The following is a 21,331-nucleotide window of genomic DNA, read 5'->3' as shown; positions in this document are numbered from 1 at the left end:
GGCAAGAATGAAAGGTCAAGTATGCTTTGGCACCAGGAAAGAGATAGCAGCAACTCACAAACTTCATAAATCTCTGTGGCTATTTAGAAACAGATGGTTGTGCAGTTGATGTATACCATGGAATGGTCCCAGTACTTGAGCTTAATGCAAAATGACTAACTCCTATTTTGTTTGTCCAATTTAGGAATGAGAGAGTGACAGCTACACCAGGAACCACTTCATTATCATCCTGATGGAGGATGAAACTTGACTTAAAAGATTCTCCATGGAAGAAGTTTTAGCCTTTTAAAATTAAGATTTATTATTAACAATGTAATGCAATTAAATGTAGCATTTCTTTGGGGGGAGGATGTTATACAGTAGCACAGTTTCTTTATTATGGCAACCAATGTTCCTACATAGAGGCTTATCACATGCTGTAATTTCACACAGAGAGAGGGAGGTGTACATTAGAAACACCCTTGTGTACTTTGTGTTCTCCATTTGTGTGTGTTTCATTTGGAGACTCCTGAAGTTATGAACACAGAAAACTGCCCTATACCAAGTCAAACCATTGAGGCATTTAAAAAGTAAAGGTAAAGGACCCCGCGAACGACTCTGGGGTTGCAGCGCTCATCTCGCTTTACTGGCTGAGGTAGCCGATGTTTGTCCGTAGACAGCTTTTCCAGATCATATGGCCAACATGACTAAGCCACTTCTGGTGAAACCAGAGCAGCACACGGAAACGCCATTTACCTTCCCGCCGGAGTGGTACCTATTTATCTACTTGCACTTTGACGTGCTTTTGAACTGCTAGGTTGGCAGGAGCTGGGACAGAGCATTGGGAGCTCACCCCGTTGCGGGGATTCCAACCGCCGACCTTCTGATCGGCAAGCCCTAGGCTCAGTGGTTTAGGCAGCCATTTTCCAGGGTTTCAGGCTGGAGTCTTTCCAAGCCCTACCTGGAGATACCGGGGACCTTTTGCATGCAAAGCATGTGCTCTGCTGCTGAGCTATGGTGCTTTCCCAAGTTCTCCATCCTTTTCTAGCAATATATCGATCATTTGTTTTACAGAGCAATATGAGTGAGGCTCCAGTACTCCCCCTGCCTATGGTGCAAATGCTGATAACACTAGCAGGAAAGCAGTTATACACATGACTTACAAAGAATACACACACACACACACACACAAACAGAGAGAGAGAGAGAGAGAGAGAGAGAGAGAGAGAGAGAGAGAGAGAGAGTTCCCTGCTGCACACACCCTGGATCATACAATAATTGAACTGTTAAAAGGCACTCTATAAAAATCAGTGTGATAGACATGTTCATAAAATGTATGTTTAATCACATGTAACAAACTCAGAACTGTCATTTGACTTTAAATCACCTAGTTTGTAGTGTATTTCTCTTTGCAGCAGATACAATTTTCCCACTTGTCTCCATTAAGTCTTCATTTGTAGTACAGGGTGGGCAGTCCTAGGATTCTTCTTGAAATAATGATATTGTAAGAGGGCAAAGGGCCAGCAGAATATGCAAAGATAAAGATCTCAGCTATTTTAAAACGTCAAACAGAACAGGTTTCCTTTCAGCTGGGGAAAAAAAGATGAATAGGTGACTTCTTGTGGATATTAAAAACCAAAGGAATTAAAAAGAATAAGTGTTAGGTTATTTTAACTAGTTTCAATTATTAGAATGAGGGTCACTAATATAAGTGTTGAAAAGGAACAGGCCCTAAGGGATTTGGTAAGAATTCCATTATGCAGAGTGTGGTTAACCTGATATGTAGAATAAAGGCATTACCCTGGCTAACTTAACTAGTGCCATCTTGGTAGAGTGACCTTCATGCATCTTATATTTTGTTGGAACCCTGCTGGTTGTGCCAGAATCTTCTCTGTGGCAAGGAAAGTGTCTCGCCTGTGATGCATATGGTGGCTTGGAGCAGAGGTGGATTTAGGGGAGTGCAACAGGTTCAGTCCCACTGGGCATGAAGTGTTAGGGGCGCTACAACTACGATGAAGAATGGAAGGTGAGAGGCGGGGTGCCAATTTTTGCCATTGCACAGGGCGCCACGGAAATTTGAAACCCCAAGCTCTTGGAGAAGTTGGACTCATGAACCCTATTCAGCAGTTCTTGATAGGGCTTAAGTTAACATGCGAAGAAGGGAGAATTTGTATAGGCATGCTAGCTCCCCTCCACCTTGCCCTTCACATCTTCTGGGTTGTTTGCAGTGGGAAAGTCTCCTGTACTGCATTTTGAAATGCTGGAAAACCAGGGTCCCAAAACACACAGCAGTTTCATGAGTACAGGATGCTTCTCGCTGCAGACAACAGTCACCCTGGAACATGAGGAGAACAATGCAGTTCTCCTGCTGGTGCATGCTCTCCCCTCCTCATAAGTTCACTTAAGCCCTATTCATAATGTCAGAAAAGGACCCTGACCTCAGTAACATAACATCACTCCTGAACAATCGCTATATTGTTCATAATTAATTAACAATTAATATATTAATATACTATATTAATTAATTAAAATAGCATACGACCCTTCATCAGAAGATCACAGGGCAGTTTACAACATAAAAATGCAAAGCGAGAACACAAAATACATAATAAAACAAAAACAAACCAATAACCCTATCCCACAAACACATTTAAAAGGCCACAGTGTGATAACCAGCTAAAGGCCTGTTTATAGAGAAATATTTTTGCCTGGTGCCAAAAATATGTAATGAAAGCACAGGGTGAGCCTCCCTCAGGAAAGTATTCCACAAATGGGGAGCCACCACAGGAAAAGCCCATTCTTGTGTTCCCGCCCTCCGGACATCTCATGGAAGAGGCACACAAAGAAAGGTCTCAGATGATGATTGCAGGGTCTGGTTCAGTTCATATTGGGAGAGGTGGTCCTTGAGGTATTGCAGTCCTGAACCATTTAAGGCTTTATAGGTCCAAGCCAGCTCCTTGAAATGGGCCCAGACACAAATTTGCACCCAGTGCAGTTGGATCAGGATCGGTGTAATATGCTCAAACTCTCTCACCTTGGTAAGCAACTTGGCCTCCAAATTCTGCACCAGTTGAAGTTTCCAAACCATTTTCAGAGGCAGCCCCCTATATAATGCCTTGTGATAATCTAATCTAGAGGTTACCAGAGCATACCCTGTCCTTCAGAAGGAGTATAACCCCATGTCATCAGCATATTGCTGACAATGTACTCCCAAACATGGTGTCTGGGGTGCCTTGTGGCACTTACTCTCGCTTTAGTGCCCTAAGTTTACATAGTGCTTTATAGAATAACATAAGCAAAATGCAGGTCCCTCCCCTGAGAGCTTTGCTCCACTTGTGCCTATATTGGATCTGATTGTATAAGGTTGACTTGTATTAAGGCTTACTCTGTGAATATGACCTTAAAGATATTGCAAATGAGCTGAAATGACTTTGAGATAAAATCTCACCTAGCTTCTCAGAATTCAAATACGTATGTAACTGACTGACAATCTGAAGTTGTCAAAATCTATATTCAAAATTGGATGTTGGAAGTTTGCATCAGGCTCCAGGTTTTGCTATCAGTCAGGTATCTCTGAACCTAAACAAAAAATCTAAACAAAAAAAAGTTCATCTACAAAAGATATATTTACTTGAATATATCATTTTGATGTGATTTCACACTCACTGATATGAAGTTTTAAATTCTGAATCGGCAACTGTTTTAAATTCATGCAAATTCATTCTTAATCTAAACATATCTGTTACTATATACTGATTTATCTCCTGCTGTGCAGAATGCCTTATCTGATGTGCCAGTGTCGTGACAGATTCAGTTCTACTTAGTTTCCAACTCCTGTAACAGATAATTGGTAATTTTAGAGATTACAAGGGCAAGGAAGCTAGTTTGTATACATGCAACTAACAATTACACAAGTGATGCAACAATTATACAAAGCTGAGACTGCTGATGATTGCCAGTGATTGCAATCAGTGAGCTTGACAGGTGTTAGAAGAAATTGCTCCAGAGAAAGAGGAGACAATATGCTTCCATAACATTGGCTTAAACCACTGTATGAGGGTTATTCCATACATTACAAAATCACCACGCTACACAACTTGTACATTTCTGTCAAGGCTTTGCCAAGCCTTCTGGAAAGCTGTTCCTCCCCCACTTGCAGCAAGAGCAGAGAAAACAAGGAGAGTAATGTTTAATGAGTTTTATTCAATCCTAATGTTGTTGTTGTTGTTTAGTTGTGTCCGACTCTTCGTGAACCCAATGGACCAGAGCACGCCAGGCACTCCTGTGTTCCACTGCCTCCCGCAGTTTGGTCAAACTCATGCTGGTAGCTTCGAAAACACTGTCCAACCGTATCGTCTTCTGTCGACCCCTTCTCCTTCTCCTTCAATCCTAATAGCGAGAGATATTCAATCTTAATAGTGAGAGACAAAAGCATGCAACAAGCCTTAACATGGCATTGCTCCAAGCTGGGCTCCTCCTTCCTCTCTCCTAGCAACAACACCTCCCTTTAAGGTGGCTGCTTGTGGCCAAATGTCTCTGATTCCGTTGTTCCTGCACCCTTAATGAACGCTGAGTTCTGGGAGAAGGGGGATCAGAAATACTCTCCAGTGACGTGTCAGCTAGCCCCTCACTTCTTCTAATGCTTCCCAACTATTTTGTTCATCTCTCTCTGAGCTATGTCCTTCCTCATTCCCCTCAAACCCCTGCTGTAATTCAGTGTTGCATTCTTCTTCTCTTGCTGCGTCAGGAGAAGGGGAATGTCTGTGATCTCCACCACTTCTCATCCGTCTCGCCCTCTTGGACTCCAATCCCTGACCATTTCTCATAGTTATCTGGTTGGCCTCGGTGAGAGCAGGGATGTTCTTATGCTTTTAAAGCACTTCCACATAGGAACTAGTGTGCCATATAGAGGTCATCATGTGTAACAAACACACATATTTATTTTACTGTGGTTAGTCATAGATATGTGTGACCGTTTCATAGGCTACCTCATTTCCCTCATTGTAAGAGCCCATATCAATGCAGCAATGTTTGGAAGCCAGAATCACTTGGTGTTGTAAGAACATTTGTGTCAGTCTCTCCTCCCAACCATCATCTTCCCTATACAGATAAAGCGTGTTCTCAATAGCAGAGAGCACGTGTTGCGGTTGGGGAGCAGACCACCATCATGATTAGGCAAAATTTGGAGAACCAAGCTGGTAGGGGGTTAAATTGGGTTGCTGGGGATTTTTTTGGTGTTGCTAATTAGAGGAGGAGTCAGAGTCTATAAATTGAGGAGTAGGACTAGGGGACGTCCTCTTGGCCGTTTTGCATCGGATCAAGGAGCTCTTTGGTGTCTGAGACGGTTGTATTTGTTTCCTATTGCCTCCCTTTCTTAATTTTTCTACCGGATTTATTGCTCCTCATTAATTTTAATTTCTTGGCTTAAGTTTGTGGTGGGTTTGTTTCCTTAGGCAAGGGGGGGTGCCCCCTACCTAGTTAGGGAGGTTTCTCCTCGATTGCGCCGTCCCAAGCCACTTCTAGGGCCGCGGAGTGCGGCCGAGCCGCTTACTCCCCCCATTGCGATCGCGTTCTGCGGGAGTACCCTGCACCCGCCCGGGGGGTCGCTCCGCGGCTCCGCGGCCTCGGCGCGCAGCCGGCTTCCACCCTTCCCTCCCCCCCCCACATTCCCTCCATCGTCTCCCTCCGAAGGGAGGCCCTAATTGCAGATCGCCCGTGGCTCCGAGCCGCGGAGCGCTCCCAGTCCCCCTTCCTTCCCCGCCCCTCTCCCTATTCCGACTTACCTTACCTGTTCCGAGCCGGCTCCTGGGCGGTTGTGCTGCCTGGCGCGTCCCCGTCGCTCCGGCGGCCTGAAAATAAAAAATAAATAAATAACTGGTGTGGGCTACCGGCGGGACCGCGCGGCGCGGCCAGCGCCTGCTTCAGGTGGCCTCGATTACTTTAAAAAGCAGCAGGCGCCGATTGAGGGTGGCTTGAGGCCTTCAGGGCCTCCTGGGGGCCTCGGAGCGGCCTGTGCCGGTGGAGGAGCCTTGCTGCGTCAGGGCCCTCCATTGCTGATCCGTTTGGCGCCGTTAATTGGCCTGCGCCCTCTTGTGGCCGGTTGCAGTGATTGCAGCCTGCCTACTCTGGAGCTCCCCTAGTGGCATTGCCGGTATTGCAGCCGGCCTACTCCTGAGCTCCCCTGGTGGCCTAGTTGGTATTGCAGCCTCCTCTTCGTTAGTGGACAGGCTGTCATAGCGCCACCTGCTGGTGGATCTGCTTATTGCACCATTGCAATTGTTTTTGTGGAATTTTTCATTTTCTTTTAGGTTTCCTTATTGGAATTGACTGAATAACCCCTCTTTTGTGTGGTTGAGCCCTCAATCGGGCTGACTACTCTTCTATCCTTGCCGGCTGGATTGGTAGGCGTGTAATAATTTTACATTAAGGAATTTTAATTAGAATTTTATAATTGTGCTTGGTTTTTACTGAAGTTTATTGTCTCAAGGTTTGGATTTCTTGGTTTCAAGTGCTATCGGGTCAGGCCTGTTTACTCATTAACAGTTTGGAATTTTCTACTTTTATATTCTTATTGCTTAGCAGGTATGGCGCCAAAGCGGGACTCAGCTCGCCCTGGTCCATCTTCCACTACAAAACGGCCTATTAGAGGCCCATCGCAGGCGTTACGCTCACCTGTGACAAGACAACCAGAAGGACGAGTGCAGTCCTTGGTGTCCAGCATGGCCGGCGATCCTGCGGCCTTATCTCGCTTCGCGGCTAATCTGGATGGCTTTCTGCAGCAGTGTTCCAGTCAGCCGTCCACGTCGACAACACCGCCTCATCCTGTGGGAGCATCATCGCCGGTCTTGTCGTCATCTGAGGAGGATGAAAGTGGGGGATTGTTGCCTGTGGTGGGGGGAAGTGACCCCCAGCCGACACATCCCCGATGCATACCTGCTGCTCGTGGCAGGGCACGGAGGTCCCATCCTTCGCGGAGACCTTCGGGGAGGGGTGCCCATTCGGCCTCTTCTTCCCGCCATGGTAGGTTAGTGCTGCCTACCGTTGAGGCAGCTTCTGTTCCTGGTCCCTCACGGGTGGTTTCTTCTCCATCGGCCCCAGGTCTCTCTCGGCCGGATCAGGAATCGGAATCTTCCATTGAGGACAGCTTACCGGTTCCGGCCAGGAAGTCTTCGGGCGGGAAGCGTCGCCACAGGAAGTCTTCCCGGAAGCATGCAAAGCGAAGGAGGGATGACTCCTCTACTTCTTATACTGGTACGTCATCTTCTAGTTCTGACGAGGAGTCAGGTAACTCACTGGAACTTTACTGGGGCTTTGGCGAATCCGCATCGGGGCTCCCTAGGTGGGCTTGGGAGCGCCGGTCCAACACGCATCGGGCTAGGTATGGTATCGTTCAGGAATGTTTGGATGGCGTTTTGGTGCCAGACGTTAAAGTGTCCACCAACTCCGCCAGAGACGTTATTCCTGGTTTGCACCTGTCATCGAAGGTGCGCTCTAGGATTTTGGATGGTCGATACGTAGACATGTTTAAGTTGGCCCCGCCCTCGGAGGACCTAGAGAAGAGTAGTTCTTCCAAAAAGCGCCAGGGGGTTCCCAATACAGACCGTTCATTCGAACTTTGGCTTGATTGTTTCCAGGTCTTTGCTGGCGTGGTAATGGCTGCTTATCCCCGGAGATCTCTTCATTTAATGGTTTATTTGTCTATCGTTCGCTCGGCATTCACCAGAGCAGGTGAAAAAGCCGCGATAAAATATGATGAGGCTTTCCGGCGCCGCGCAGCAAGAATTCCGTCTGCTCGCTGGGATCGGAAAGATCTTGACGTATGGACCACCCACGTGGCCCCCCTTATTGATAAAAAGGCTCCTGAGCAGCAGAAGCCTAAGACAGGGGTGTTAAAAACTGGCCGCCGCCTGTTTTGCTGGGACTTCAACAAAGGGTTTTGTAATCGACAGGGGTGCAAATTCGTCCACGCCTGCGAAAGATGCAATGGCTCGCATCCCACTTCCTCCTGTTTTGCAGGTCGGCGGCCCTTTCGTGGGGGAAAAGGGGGTTCTCAGCAATCCCCAAAGCCCGCTCTTCCCGCAAACACCACGGGAACCGCAAAATAGCTTGTTGACCTCTTTAGCTTTTACACCTATTCGCCTGGGGGTTTTGTTAACTTGGTTGCAGTCATACCCCAATAGGGAGGCTGCAGTTTATTTGGGTAATGGTTTTTCTCAAGGTTTTCGGATTCCGGTAGTTGAGTCACCTGTGGCAAGGAATCCGGCTAATCAAAAGTCAGTTCGTGAGCTACCTCAGGTTGCTCGCAAAAAGATTGCAAAGGAGGTGGCCATGCGTCGGATGGCCGGTCCTTTTGTCACCCCTCCTTTTCAAAATTTGCATGTATCCCCATTGGGTATTGTGCCTAAGAAGGCACCGGGGGAATTTCGTTTAATTCATAATTTGTCACACCCCATGGGTACGTCAGTTAATGACGTCATACCTCCTGAACTCTGCTCAGTGAAGTACGCATCTCTTGATCAGGCAATCAAGTTGATTCGGAGCTTTGGCCATTCCGCATTATTGGCAAAATGCGATATCGAGTCAGCCTTTCGCCTTTTGCCAATTCATCCGGAAGATTTTTGGTTGCTGGGTTTTCAGTTTGAGGGCAACTATTATTTTGATAAGGCAATGCCGATGGGATGTTCGATTGCTTGTGCCGCTTTTGAATCCTTCAGTACCTTTTTGGAATGGGCTCTCAAATCAAAAACCGGCCTGAGCGGAGTCACTCATTACTTGGATGATTTTTTATTGGCCTCGGCATCTGATACTGGCGATTGCTCGGTGCTCTTGCAAGCTTTTGCCGATCTTACTCAGGAATTGGGGGTGCCCCTAGCCGCGGACAAGACTGAGGGTCCTTCGACTCGGCTTACTTATCTGGGTATCCTTTTGGATACTGTTGCTCAAACTTCTAGCTTGCCAAGCGACAAACTAGCAAATTTGAGGAGGGTAATAGAGGAGCTACTCCCGTTGAGGAAGTTGTCTCTTCGGCAGCTTCAATCACTGTTGGGACACTTGAATTTTGCTTGTAGAGTGGTGGCGCCGGGGCGCCCCTTCTGCTCTCGCCTGGCCCGCCTCACCTCAGGGTTGAAAGCCCCGCATCATCGTGTGCGCCTCTCTAGTCAGGTAAAGGTGGATCTTTCCATTTGGTTGGAATTCCTCGAGGAATTCAATGGGGTGTCACTTTGGCAAGACACTTTGAACTTGCAGAATGACTTTCAAGTGCAGTCTGATGCTGCCGGTTCCCTTGGCTTTGGACTCTATTGGAAGGGACGTTGGTGTGCAGAACATTGGCCAAAGACCTGGCAAGGGGGTGAGACTACGCGGGACCTAACTTTTCTCGAGTTTTTTCCCATTGCAGTGGCAGTGCATTTGTGGGTCGAGGAGTTCAGGAACCGTCGTGTCTGCTTCTGGACCGATAATCAGGCGGTGGTGGCAGTGTTGGCCAAGCTGTCGTCACGCTCCCCCCGGGTGTCGGCCCTCTTGCGGGTTTTTGTGTTGCATTGCTTACGTAATAATATAGTTTTTTCAGCACGTTTTGTCCCCGGGGTGTCTAACGAAATTGCTGATGCTCTGTCCCGTTTTCAGATGGAGCGGTTCAGACTCCTGGTTCCAGAGGCTCGGATACGTCCGGAATGTTTCCCGGAACATCTCTGGAGCCTTGGCAGCAATTAGTTTTACAGGGAGTAGCGGCTTCGGTCTCCCCTTCTACCTTACGTTCATACACAAAAGTGTGGGGTGATTTTGTGACGTTCATGCAGCAATCTGCCTGCGACTTAAAACGGGCTTCGCCCACGTCTTCGCAGGTGTTAAGCTATTTAGCACATTTATTTCAGCTGGGCAGGGCAGCTAAGACGATTAGGATACATGCTGCTGCTATAGCATTTTTCTGCAAGGTATTTTTTGATAAGGATCCTTGTGCGAGGTTCATAGTCCGGAAAGCTTTGGAAGGATGGAGTAGACTTCGTCCTTCCCGCCCAGCAAGTCGGCTACCCATATCTTTTGATATGTTGTGCGTAATGCGCAGAAAGCTGCGGGTAGTGTGCTGGTCCGGCTATGAGGCTCGCCTCTTTTCGGCCGCCTTTTCGATCGCCTTTTTCGGTGCCCTAAGAGTGGGCGAAATTGTGGTTGAGGTTCATAGGGATGGCCGTACATGGGGCCTTTTGTTGCAGGACGTGCGGCTGTCTCCTGTGGAACTTCAAATCACAATAAGGCACTCGAAGACGGATCAGAGGGGCAGGGGTGCACTCATTCGTCTCCCGGCTACTGGGGAGGCGGGCCCTTGCCCTGTGAAGGATGTCAGGAGGTACCTGTCCATCCGCACCCCTGGGGATGGTCCACTACTTAGGCATGAGGATGGTTCGCCCCTTTCGAGGCAACAGTTTGCGAAAATAATGCGGAAAGCAATCGTGGCGGGTGGAGGCATGGCAAATGATTTTGCCCCACACTCGTTCAGGATAGGGGCTGCCACTACGGCGGCACATTGGGGCTTGTCAGCAGCCAGGATAAAGGAGTTGGGTCGATGGAAGTCGGGAGTGTTCAAGAATTATATCCGTTAGGCGAGGACCTCACGTTAATTTTGTTTATTTATTATTAGGTTTGGCGCCTGTCCGCATATGGATGGTGGGGCACAGCATCGTCCATTGGGCTGGTGTCGCCGCGCGGCAGTCGCGAATGGGTCCAGGTCTCGGCCTTCCTCATCATGTTCGGTTGTCCTGGCTGTCCAGAAGGGGAATGCATTGGTCGGAGCTCCTGCCTCGGATTCGGAGGCAGTTGCTATGGGAAGAACCCCCGTTGGCCATTGTGGTACATCTGGGCGAGAACGACTTGGTTTCTTTGAACTGTCGTTCACTGCGTGCTGCTATTTTATTGGACTTGGAGACACTGCGAGCTATGATGCCGGCAGCAAAAATTTTTTGGTCAAGGCTGCTTCAACGGCGCTCTTGGAGGGGCAGTCATTGCCCGGCTGCCATTGAGAGAGCCAGGAGTCGCATCAATACAGCGGTAACAAAAAAGGTCTTGGAGTTGGGCGGGGATGTGATTTTTCATACTGAAATTTCTTCCCAGAGGCCATCCCTATTTCGAGATGATGGCGTGCACCTGTCGGCTTCGGGTAATGAGGCCTGGATAGGTGCGGTGGTGGTCAAGCTGAGGTCTTGGCTAGGGTTGTGAGTGGTTTGGCGGTGAGCCGTGGGCTCCATGGCGGTTAGGCATTGGTTAAATTGGTGCTTGGAGGGGTAAGGTGCCTATCCCTCCAAATGATGCGAATGGGAATTCCGTTAAAGGAATCCAGGGGCTTGCCATTCTTTCGTCCTTGTCCGTGGTGCCGGGCTTGGGCCGTGCAAGCCCCACCGGAACATGAGGGTGAGAGGTGTTGGACTGAATTCCCAGCCTCATTTCTCCCCAACAATTGTTTCCCACGCTGGCTTCCGGTGGTGCCCGGAAGTTTCAGCTCTGTCCTCGGGGGCAAGGACAGATAGTCATAACCAATGCCTAAGCAACCACTCACATTTGCTGTATTTTAATAAAGTTGTGGCCAAAATTATGCCAAAAACCTAAAACAAAAATGAACGTGTGCTGTGTGAATTTTTGGGGGGTGGCACTGCGGAACTCAACACGCAAAGCGTGTTCTCAATAGCAGAGAGCACGTGTTGCGGTTGGGGAGCAGACCACCATCATGATTAGGCAAAATTTGGAGAACCAAGCTGGTAGGGGGTTAAATTGGGTTGCTGGGGATTTTTTTGGTGTTGCTAATTAGAGGAGGAGTCAGAGTCTATAAATTGAGGAGTAGGACTAGGGGACGTCCTCTTGGCCGTTTTGCATCGGATCACCCGCCCCCCCTCCCTTTTATAGGGTGGTTCTTGGGTTCATCTGACCTTGCTCTGCCTGTCATGGGGTCGTTCGCATTGGTGCGGGGGCCCAGTAGGAATTTTCCCATATGGCTGATTAGTGTGTGCCTTTGGGTTTTGCCTACTGCTTAGCAAATCGTCACAACTTGTAAGGTTGGCGGTTAGGCATTGGTTAAATTGGTGCTTGGAGGGGTAAGGTGCCTATCCCTCCAAATGATGCGAATGGGAATTCCGTTAAAGGAATCCAGGGGCTTGCCATTCTTTCGTCCTTGTCCGTGGTGCCGGGCTTGGGCCGTGCAAGCCCCACCGGAACATGAGGGTGAGAGGTGTTGGACTGAATTCCCAGCCTCATTTCTCCCCAACAATTGTTTCCCACGCTGGCTTCCGGTGGTGCCCGGAAGTTTCAGCTCTGTCCTCGGGGGCAAGGACAGATAGTCATAACCAATGCCTAAGCAACCACTCACATTTGCTGTATTTTAATAAAGTTGTGGCCAAAATTATGCCAAAAACCTAAAACAAAAATGAACGTGTGCTGTGTGAATTTTTGGGGGGTGGCACTGCGGAACTCAACACGCAAATGATGATAGAAGAGATCTGCATATGCCGAGCATCCAAATGTCACTGTAGCAACAAGGGATTTTGTCAGAGGCAAGGAACTTGCATTTTACCAACGGATAAAGGGGTCCTCTGTGCATATGTGCCATTTTGTGTGCCTGTAGTAGAACACAAATGTAAATCCACTTGGTGTGTGTTATACATGAGTTGTGTGCTAAGCGGTGCTTTCTATATCGAGATATTGTGGAATTTGGATTAGCCCTCAGCAAATCAACTGAGAAAGGCAGGCGACATTACACACTATCTCAACAGATCTGCACATTGCCATGGAAATGTGGTTCCTTTGTCTGTCCCTTCCCTAAACATTAATGATGCTGTATTTGCCTGCAACAGTCACCAGTGCAGCTTTCCTGTGGCACAATGATTAATTTGTAAGCGAAATCTGCTAGGACTCCAACCTGCTGGAATCCCAGATTTGTCGTCTAATTTCCATGCTGAGAGTCAAAGGCACCCTGCACATGGCTGGAGGCAGTTTCCTGTCCAGTTGGCTTGCAAAAGCAGAGAAAAGTTCTCCTGGCTATGCCATTAAAGGAACATTCAGGTTCCAGGGCTTGGCAGTTATTTGTGATACAGGTTCTGATGCCAAATACTTCTAGGTTCCAGGTGAGATTAAACACTGATGCTACTCCTTCTGCTGTCCTATCTATGCATATTAACCAGGCCACCGATCCAGGGGATGCATTCCTCCAACTAGGGAAGGAGCCCATAGGACAAAAACAGAGATTCAGTTCTACACAGAAAATATATGTTGTTACAGGATGAGACGAAGCAACTATATTTGGAAAAGGAATTAAGTGAGGACTTCTGGATTGTCCTTCTGCAGAAGACAGCAACGGAAATATATTTTTATTGTGATGCATTGGTTCTGGCAATCGTTCCAGCGGTCGGAACATCTTTTGTTTACATCCCATTCTTACATCCCGGATACAGAAGGATGATATATTAATAGGTTCTCTCTCTCTCTCTCTCTCTATATATATATATATACATACAGCTTAAAATATCACTTTTAATCTTTATCTTGTGTTCACAATATCTTTTTTCATGTTGGAACCCTATCTTCGAAGCAGAAGAGCAGAATTTGTACTTTTAAAAAATAATGCTGGTGAATATGTATAAGCACTTGACTATAACTTTTAATCTCCATTTAGTAGCATTCAAGATCCAAATGTCAAGCTCAGATTTCATATTACATGAGTATAGTAGTAGATAAGACAAACTTTAACGTCAGAGGTTTAGGGCTAACACTGTCCTGCTACTTTGGGGATTTTTGCCTCTCATTCCTCAAGCTGGCCTGCTGTCTTAATGTGAGGACACTGTCTTGTCATTAGTGTTGAAGCAAAACCCATCTACAGTCTAGTCAGGTTTATATATGGAATTTGGGGGGTGAGGGGCTCTTGTATTTTTCCATGGGCAGAAAAAATGTATTGGTCTGACCTTGGATGCCACCACTCATCAAGAAGTTAGCATGTGAGAGAAGGAGGTCCATAATATGAACATATATGAGCTCTCAGGGTGTCACAAAGAGAAGCCTCAGCATCAGACATGGAGTTTTTCTTTGTGAGGTATTCAAGCTAAACTTCACAGAGCATGTAATTTACATTGGACTCCTGGTGCTGTTGCTAGGAAAGGTTGGATGCTGACAGAATTCCTCAAAGCTGTGGGTTTGAGGCTTTATATCAGATTTGCCACTTCCATGCCACCTGGCTGTGATCTTTAGGCAAGTCTCTCCCAATTGCCATTTTCTCTCCTGCCAAGCATTAGCAATTCTGGCATTTATTTATTTTCTGCTCCCCCAATGTCCCATGTATTTTGCTAATTTATAGTTATAATCCAAAACCTACAGGATTTCCCCCAGGTATTGCTTAAACAGATAAATGGGGAAACTTACATAATTTGATTTGTTTTCTGCCTAGAGCAGAATGATGATAGAAAGGTCTTTCTATGATAAGGATAATAAGGCTCGGAACTGACAGATGTCTGCTCCCTGCTGCTCTGTGTTAGAACATTATGTGACACATCCAGACTCTTTATTTATATTCCTCCTTCCTTTGGAAATTGTAGACAATCTACAAATAAGTTAAAATTCAGTCTGCACACTCTGAACAGCTCATATATCTGAAAGAGGATAGAATGGGGGCAAGAAAGGGAGACACATTTTCTCAAACTACAGAGACATCCCTCCTTTGTTTTTGTAGAGTCCCACAGCACTCCTTGATCTGTGACTTGGTTGGCTTTTGGTGTGCATTTGTCTTCTACTACAGCATTTGAATCACTTATGGGACCAAAGGCCAGGACAAGGAGCTGATTTTATTTCTAAAGTCCTTACATGGAGCTTGAATAATTAATGGTATACTTACTGTTTACTTCAGGAATGGGGGACCTGTGGCCCTCCAGATGTTGTGGACTACAACCTCCCTCATCCCTGATCATTGACTACACTGTCAGGGAGCAATGGGAATTGTAGTCTGCCAATATCGGGAGGGCCATAGGCTCCCCTCTCCTTGGTTTACTGCCTTTATTTATGACCAGTGTGACATGAGGTTTAGCCATTAGACTAATGCTCAGAATGCTGAGCAGGCAATGTTATTGTTACCCATTCAGCACTATGGAAACATCAGAGCTCAGAAGATGAGGCCTGGAGCAGCTTATGGATTTAGTGGGTTATGTTGCTCAGTCTCAGCATTCATGCACGGGCCTGGAAGAGAACACAATGAGAGAAGTGTTCAGAAGGGCCATGCTTGAACAGGCCAAAGGTCCATCTACTCTGGCATTCTTGTCTCACAGTGCCCAGTGCCATGGCTATATAGCCATGAGAAGCCTGCAAGCAGGAACTGAGTGCAACAGTACTGTCTTTGCTTGTGATTCCCAGAAACTGGTATTCAGAAGTATACCGCCTTCAGTAGTGGAGACAGAATATGGCCACCATGGCTAATAGCCATTGATAGGCTTATCCTCCATGAATTGGTCTAATCCTGTTTTAAAGTCATCCAAGTTAGTGACCATCACTCAGTCATGTGGGAGAAAATTCCATAGTACAGCTATGTGATATGTGAGGAATATCTGTCCTGAATCTTCCAATGTTCAGCTTCATTGAATGGTCCAAAGTTCTATTTCACTTTCCATACACCATGCATAATTTTATATGGCTTTATCAAGTTTCCCCTTACTCCCCTTTGTTCTAGGCTAAACAGCCCCACCTTTCCTCATAGAAGAGTTGGTCATTTGGGCCATCCTTTTCTGAACCTTTTCCAATATCCTTTTTGAGTTGCGGTGACCAGAACTGTACAAAGCATTCGAAGTGTGGTCTCGCCATGGATTTTCATAAGAAGTAAATTCTGTCCATTAAAAAAAAATACTGTCCTCCATTAGAAGCCGTCAAGTCTGGTCTGGTTTCTGGTTGGGGTGGAATTCTACCCCTACCCATAGGAACAGAGTCAATGGTAGTTATATTCACTGCCCACATAATAGTTTTCTATATATAGGGAATGAAATGAATTATAAGTTTCATTTTGTCTTTAAACTTTAATTCCTGGTTGGATACCATGAATGTTCTTTTCTTTCTGTTCAGTCCAAGGCCACCACTAGTTCAGCCTTTTAGACGTTTGTGAGTTTCCAAGCTCCTTTCTTCTGTCCATCACACTAATGTAAAAGCAAGCTTTCAGGGACAGCATATCTCAAGACCTTCATAGGATTTTGGATTGTAGTACTTGTCAACCTATCTTTCACATACCTATATTAGGACTGTGAATCGCAGGAAGGGGGGGGGGAGTCTTTCCTGTCTGCTTCAAATCATTGAAGAAGCATGACCCTTTGATCACTTTTCATCACTCTCAGAAGCTGGAGCTCTGAGACTCTTGGGTTGTTGGGATGCTACCTTTCATTGCGCTGTAGAAAGCAGTAGCCACATGAAGAATTATGAGGCATCGGCTGCAATTCCAGAGACTGTTAATGAGGCCGTGCGGAAGAAACTCTTTCAGCAAGGAGACTGTCGCTCCACTAGATGGCAACGCTGAAATGCATGACATATACAATCTTCGGGGCAGGGGAGATAAAATAAAATGCTGCAATGTTGTGTTAAACGGCAACTGATAAAAAAGCAGGAGCAAGTTTCCAAGCAAAATGAAGGCCGAGTAACATTTTATTGGAGTAGTACACCAGGAAAGAGTTCCATATTTACAGTGGAATGTTGAAATCTGAACTTTCAAGTTTTGCACAAACTCATTTTTAATTAAAATTATGATTTAGGAGTACATTGTTTTGACATGGTGTTTGGGATTTTCTAGATATGGGCAGTCATTTTATGTATGGCTATTGTATTGTGTAAGCTGCATGGTTGCTGAATCAGTCTTTGATCATGCTGTGCCATGACCATTTAGTTGCTAGGATGTGGTTGTCATCCATTCTGTAACGGGCGCTGAGGGGCGCTGATCTGAGTAGAAGAAGAAGAAGAAGAGTTTGGATTTGATATCCCGCTTTATCACTACCCGAAGGAGTCTCAAAGCGGCTAACATTTTCCTTTCCCTTCCTCCCCCACAACAAACACTCTGTGAGGTGAGTGAGGCTGAGAGACTTCAAAGAAGTGTGACTGGCCCAAGGTCACCCAGCAGCTGCATGTGGAGGAGCGGAGACGCGAACCTGGTTCCCCAGATTACAAGTCCACCGCTCTTAACCACTACACCACACCGGCTCTCAGTACAGAGTACAGAGAGCACAACCCATCTAAAGGCCCACACAATCCATTGGGAAAGATTTAAGGATATCCTTAATGGATTGCGTTCAGAGTTTGTGGGATGTATATGATACATTCAGTTTTCACTGTGCTTCTTTAAATAGGCCCCACCTTGCTGGTGAGAGCCAGCTGGGAGAATGTTGTTTGTTTGTTTGCTTGCTTGCTTGCTTGCTTGCTTGCTTGGAGATTCCATGTGTTCTTCAGAGAATGGCTTCAGGTCTGCAGGTGCCTAATCCTACTTAAAACAAATTTTGCTTCTGATTTTTGGCCAAGCTAGTACAATATTAAAGGACAGAAAATGACCACTTTCAGCTGCAAGATAGTTTATCATTGGGCACCCAAATGTCCACCATGGAATAATACTTTTTTTCTTTCCCAGAGATTCAGCGCAGCCTAAACTTAAAAATCTTTTGGAATAGTTTGTTTGTTTGAGTTGGTGGTGGGAGCAAATTCCATAGTTTTACCGTCTGTCATAGGAACAAGTTCTTTTTTTGTCTGTTTTAAATCTTCCAACATTCAGCTTCATTGGGTGTCCTTAAGTTCTAGTGTTATGGACAGAAACCTCTCACTCCCCACGTTTTGTAATTTTGTACTTTCCTCTCAAGTATAAGCAGATGATATGGGTGAATGAAGCCCATCAGAGATGGTACCAGCTGAACCTGGAGAGGGAGGGCCTGCCACAGTTGGGTGCCTGTATCAACAGCAATCTCTCCCATATTGCTTCACAGCAGATGCTTGCAACACAGCTAAATAGCTAACCATCTGATGCTTTATCATGACATTCCAAATCAGCTTTCTGAGGCACTCATCTCATTCTGCCTAATGGCAGGGCTTACCCAGTAGCCATTTAACCCCAGCACCCCAATTTTCACCAGCTCTACCTTCTAATCTTTCTACCCTTCACTGTTCTGACAGACTGCATTAATTTCTAGCTAGTGCCAAGTTATCTCTCACTTCTGCCACCACCATGCAGATTAACAGGAGGCATGGTGTTCCATGTGGCCTGTCCCTCCAGAGACAGCTTATGCTCCTTTAGGTTGGAGTGGGAGAAGTATGCAGCCTTGAGCTATTTACAACTGAGCAGGGGTGGGCCGCAGATGGATCGTGGACTGCCTGCTGTCCTTGGGATAATTTTCATAGCTATTGTTGGAATATAATCATCTGCTTTGATAAAATAGCTTTCTAGCCCTCTTGATTCTGAAGATGTTAGAAAATGTTAGAAACAACAAAGCCATGTTCAGTTCGTTTACTTCCTTTCTAAAGCTGAATGATTTTAAAGATTGTGACTCAAGCTAATTGGGATATGGTTCTGGAAAAGGATGCCATAGAAAAAGCAAAGATGTCTACGGGGCATGGCTTGGGGAGTACCTACCACTTCCATGGCAATCATTTTTCAAATAAAAATGATCTGTAAGAAAAAGTGGAAGTCAGTTGTAGACTACCCTTTATTAGTTACTTGAAGTTTTTTATATAAAGGACCTTCACACACTGAAACACACTTTTGTTTGCAGAAGCTCATTTGGCAGAATCCATGTACAGAATCCATGTACAGAAATCATAATGATCACTTATCCATTGTGACACTATCTTCTTAGAAAAGGATCGTTCAATGTATTTCTGGTCCATCTGACTCTGCTTGTTTAGTCATGTTGTCCTATCCCATATCCTCATTTATCCACAAGTTTTAATTTTGAAAATATCCTTATTAAAATACTTGTAATACTCAAATACATACTTACTCAAATACTGACACATCTAAACCATCCATCACCAGCTGACCTTAGACATTCCAATTAAAACAATGTAAATGTAATTCCAATTATAACAAACAAAAGAACAGGAAAATATTGTAACGTAAATACAGAGCAGGCTTCACATGTCTCTAGCAAATAAAAATAACAGCTAAGATCTCATATCTTACTAATGCCCTGGCAAGCACACTGCTTTTTTACTTGGTGCCAAAATAAAGAAGAGTTTGTGCTAAACATAGTGAGGCAGCAGGTGCATCAACCTTGCTGCTTGAACTGGAGGTCTCTTCCTGGTCTCATTCCTCTTTCTTGGATAATGTGCCCCCATCAACCTGGAGTCATGGTCATGTTGGACTCACATAGAGATTGCCCAAGCTAACACCACATATACCAGGTAACTTTGAATACAAGACTGTACATTTCAGCACAGGCCACATTTCAAATAAATCACAAAGACTCCTGACATAATATGCCATCTTGAAAATGACTGTGCTTTCCATTTCCAGAGTTTTGCATTCTTAGTTAATTCTTCTTTTCCTTTACATTGTGTTGTATTCTGCAAATTACACAGAATATTATTTCAGACCTGGGTTCTACAAGGTTCAAACTGATTTCAGTACTAGGACTAGAGTATGGAAACAAATTATAAAGATGAGTGCCTCTAAATGTGTGTAGTATTCCCCCCCCCCTTTTAGCAACCATACCCAACCACTTTTTTTATGAAACTGGCCAGCAGCCAGAAACACCTTCACCATGCAGGATTATGTTCCTAAACTCTTTTTTTTTTTTTTTTTTTTGAGGAGTAAATAATCTATTGCGGTTTTTGTTTTTGCCTCAGAAGGACTCATTGTGCATCATGGAGTGTACTTAACAGATGTGGAATAAAATCAATCCATAGTAATGTAATTGTGCTATTCAGAGGGCAATTGTGGCTCTTCAGTTTTTCCACAAACGGAAATAAGCAGAGGACTGTAATGGATTACAGGAATTCTTGCATCAATACAGAAGCAGGGAAAGGGATGCTAAATAATGCAACCACATAGCAAATAAATAACAGTTAGGATGGCAGAAACATGCTACAGAGTTGCTAATTTTGTGATTCTTCGGCTGCTTATTCAAGTCTCAGTTCATGCTGCCTCGGTTCATGCTGAAAAGACTAAGATATATGCATTTGGTTTTCAAAAATGGACAGCAATGGATAAAATAGCAGGGTTAAACCCCCCACCCCGATAGTTGGCATAATCTAGTCTTAACACATATTATTTTATACTGGTTTCTGACTAGGAATATATGCTAGGCAGAATATGAAATACTAAAAAGAGAGAGAATTAACACTAATACATCTATTTATTATTTGTTCCTGTTTGTTCTACAGTCTATCCTATGCTTTTTCTGCAGTCCATCCTTGCTTTTTCTCTCTCAGCATAATGCAAAATCTGGTCCTGGGGGCCAAATTATGAGCACTCCCAAGGGACAGAATTCTAAATACAAAAGAATGAATACAACTTGCTCTTTTTCTAGATGGAATTGTAACTCTCTTACGGTGCCTATGGATTCCTAAGAAAGAATTCTCACCAAACTATACAGCCCTTTCAGGCATTCACAGTCTCTCTCTATCACATGCCATTGTTGTGAGAATGAAAGTGGGTAATGTTTCTTGACCTGTCCTCTCTGTTACATGCCCATTGCTTGGTCCCATTACCCTTCATGACTTGGAGGGCTAACTTCTGATCTATTTATAAAAACATCCTCAGAATGTACGGTAGTTCTCCCAACATGTGGAGGGCAACAGAAATATGTCAGAAGAGGTGAAGCCAATGGCTGTACCTTCTGCTTGCTAAATGGCACCAAGCAAAAGATGGCAATAGTCAAAGTGCCTGAACAATGAAACATACATAGATCAACAGTATACTTGTGTGTTTCTTTAACAGTTTATTTCAGAAGAGACATGTGGAGGAGGGGGGTGAACACTTAAGAGGAAACCTAATAGTTAAAATACCAGCAGTCTTCCAAATTCTTTCAGGTACCTGCAGCAAATGATGTATTGATCTTGCTGTTAAACTGCACAGCTGTAACCAACACATTAGACATGGAAGATGACTAAAAGCACCTTATTTCATCTGTCACACCTGAGGCTCTGGCTTCTTCAGACTTTAGTGTATTAGCACAGAAAATCAATTAGGTAAAGAGCTATACAAATGAAGGGGAAAGTGTTGGCGAGTGGGGGGAAACTCCAAGGATCCATTCACAAAGTGTGCTTGGGGGGGAGAGAGAGGCTGTTTGTGAACTCTGCAGGCAGGCAAACCGTAAGACCCTTTCCCTTCAAACTCTGATAACATATTATGTGTATTAAGCTTTGGCTAGGCTATTGA

General features: G+C 45.3%; 1 protein-coding gene and 1 long non-coding RNA gene across 2 annotated transcripts in view; both read left to right on the top strand.

The window, feature by feature from the left end:
- LOC309339437 overlaps positions 1 to 21,331 on the top strand; it is a 657,715-nt gene that overhangs the window by 424,883 nt on the left and 211,501 nt on the right. The window lies entirely within an intron of this gene.
- LOC309338925 (uncharacterized protein) lies at positions 6,478 to 11,631 on the top strand. Its single transcript, XM_081856456.1, has 2 exons — positions 6,478 to 7,230; positions 10,613 to 11,631. The coding sequence occupies exons 1-2, from the start codon at positions 6,564 to 6,566 to the stop codon at positions 11,185 to 11,187; spliced, it is 1,242 nt and encodes a 413-aa protein (XP_081712582.1). The 5' UTR covers positions 6,478 to 6,563; the 3' UTR covers positions 11,188 to 11,631.

Source organism: Podarcis erhardii (assembly GCF_964252035.2).
Source record: "Podarcis erhardii genome assembly, chromosome: 3".
NCBI classification, from domain to species: Eukaryota; Metazoa; Chordata; class Lepidosauria; order Squamata; family Lacertidae; genus Podarcis; species Podarcis erhardii.
This window is presented reverse-complemented; position numbering and strand designations above follow the sequence as displayed.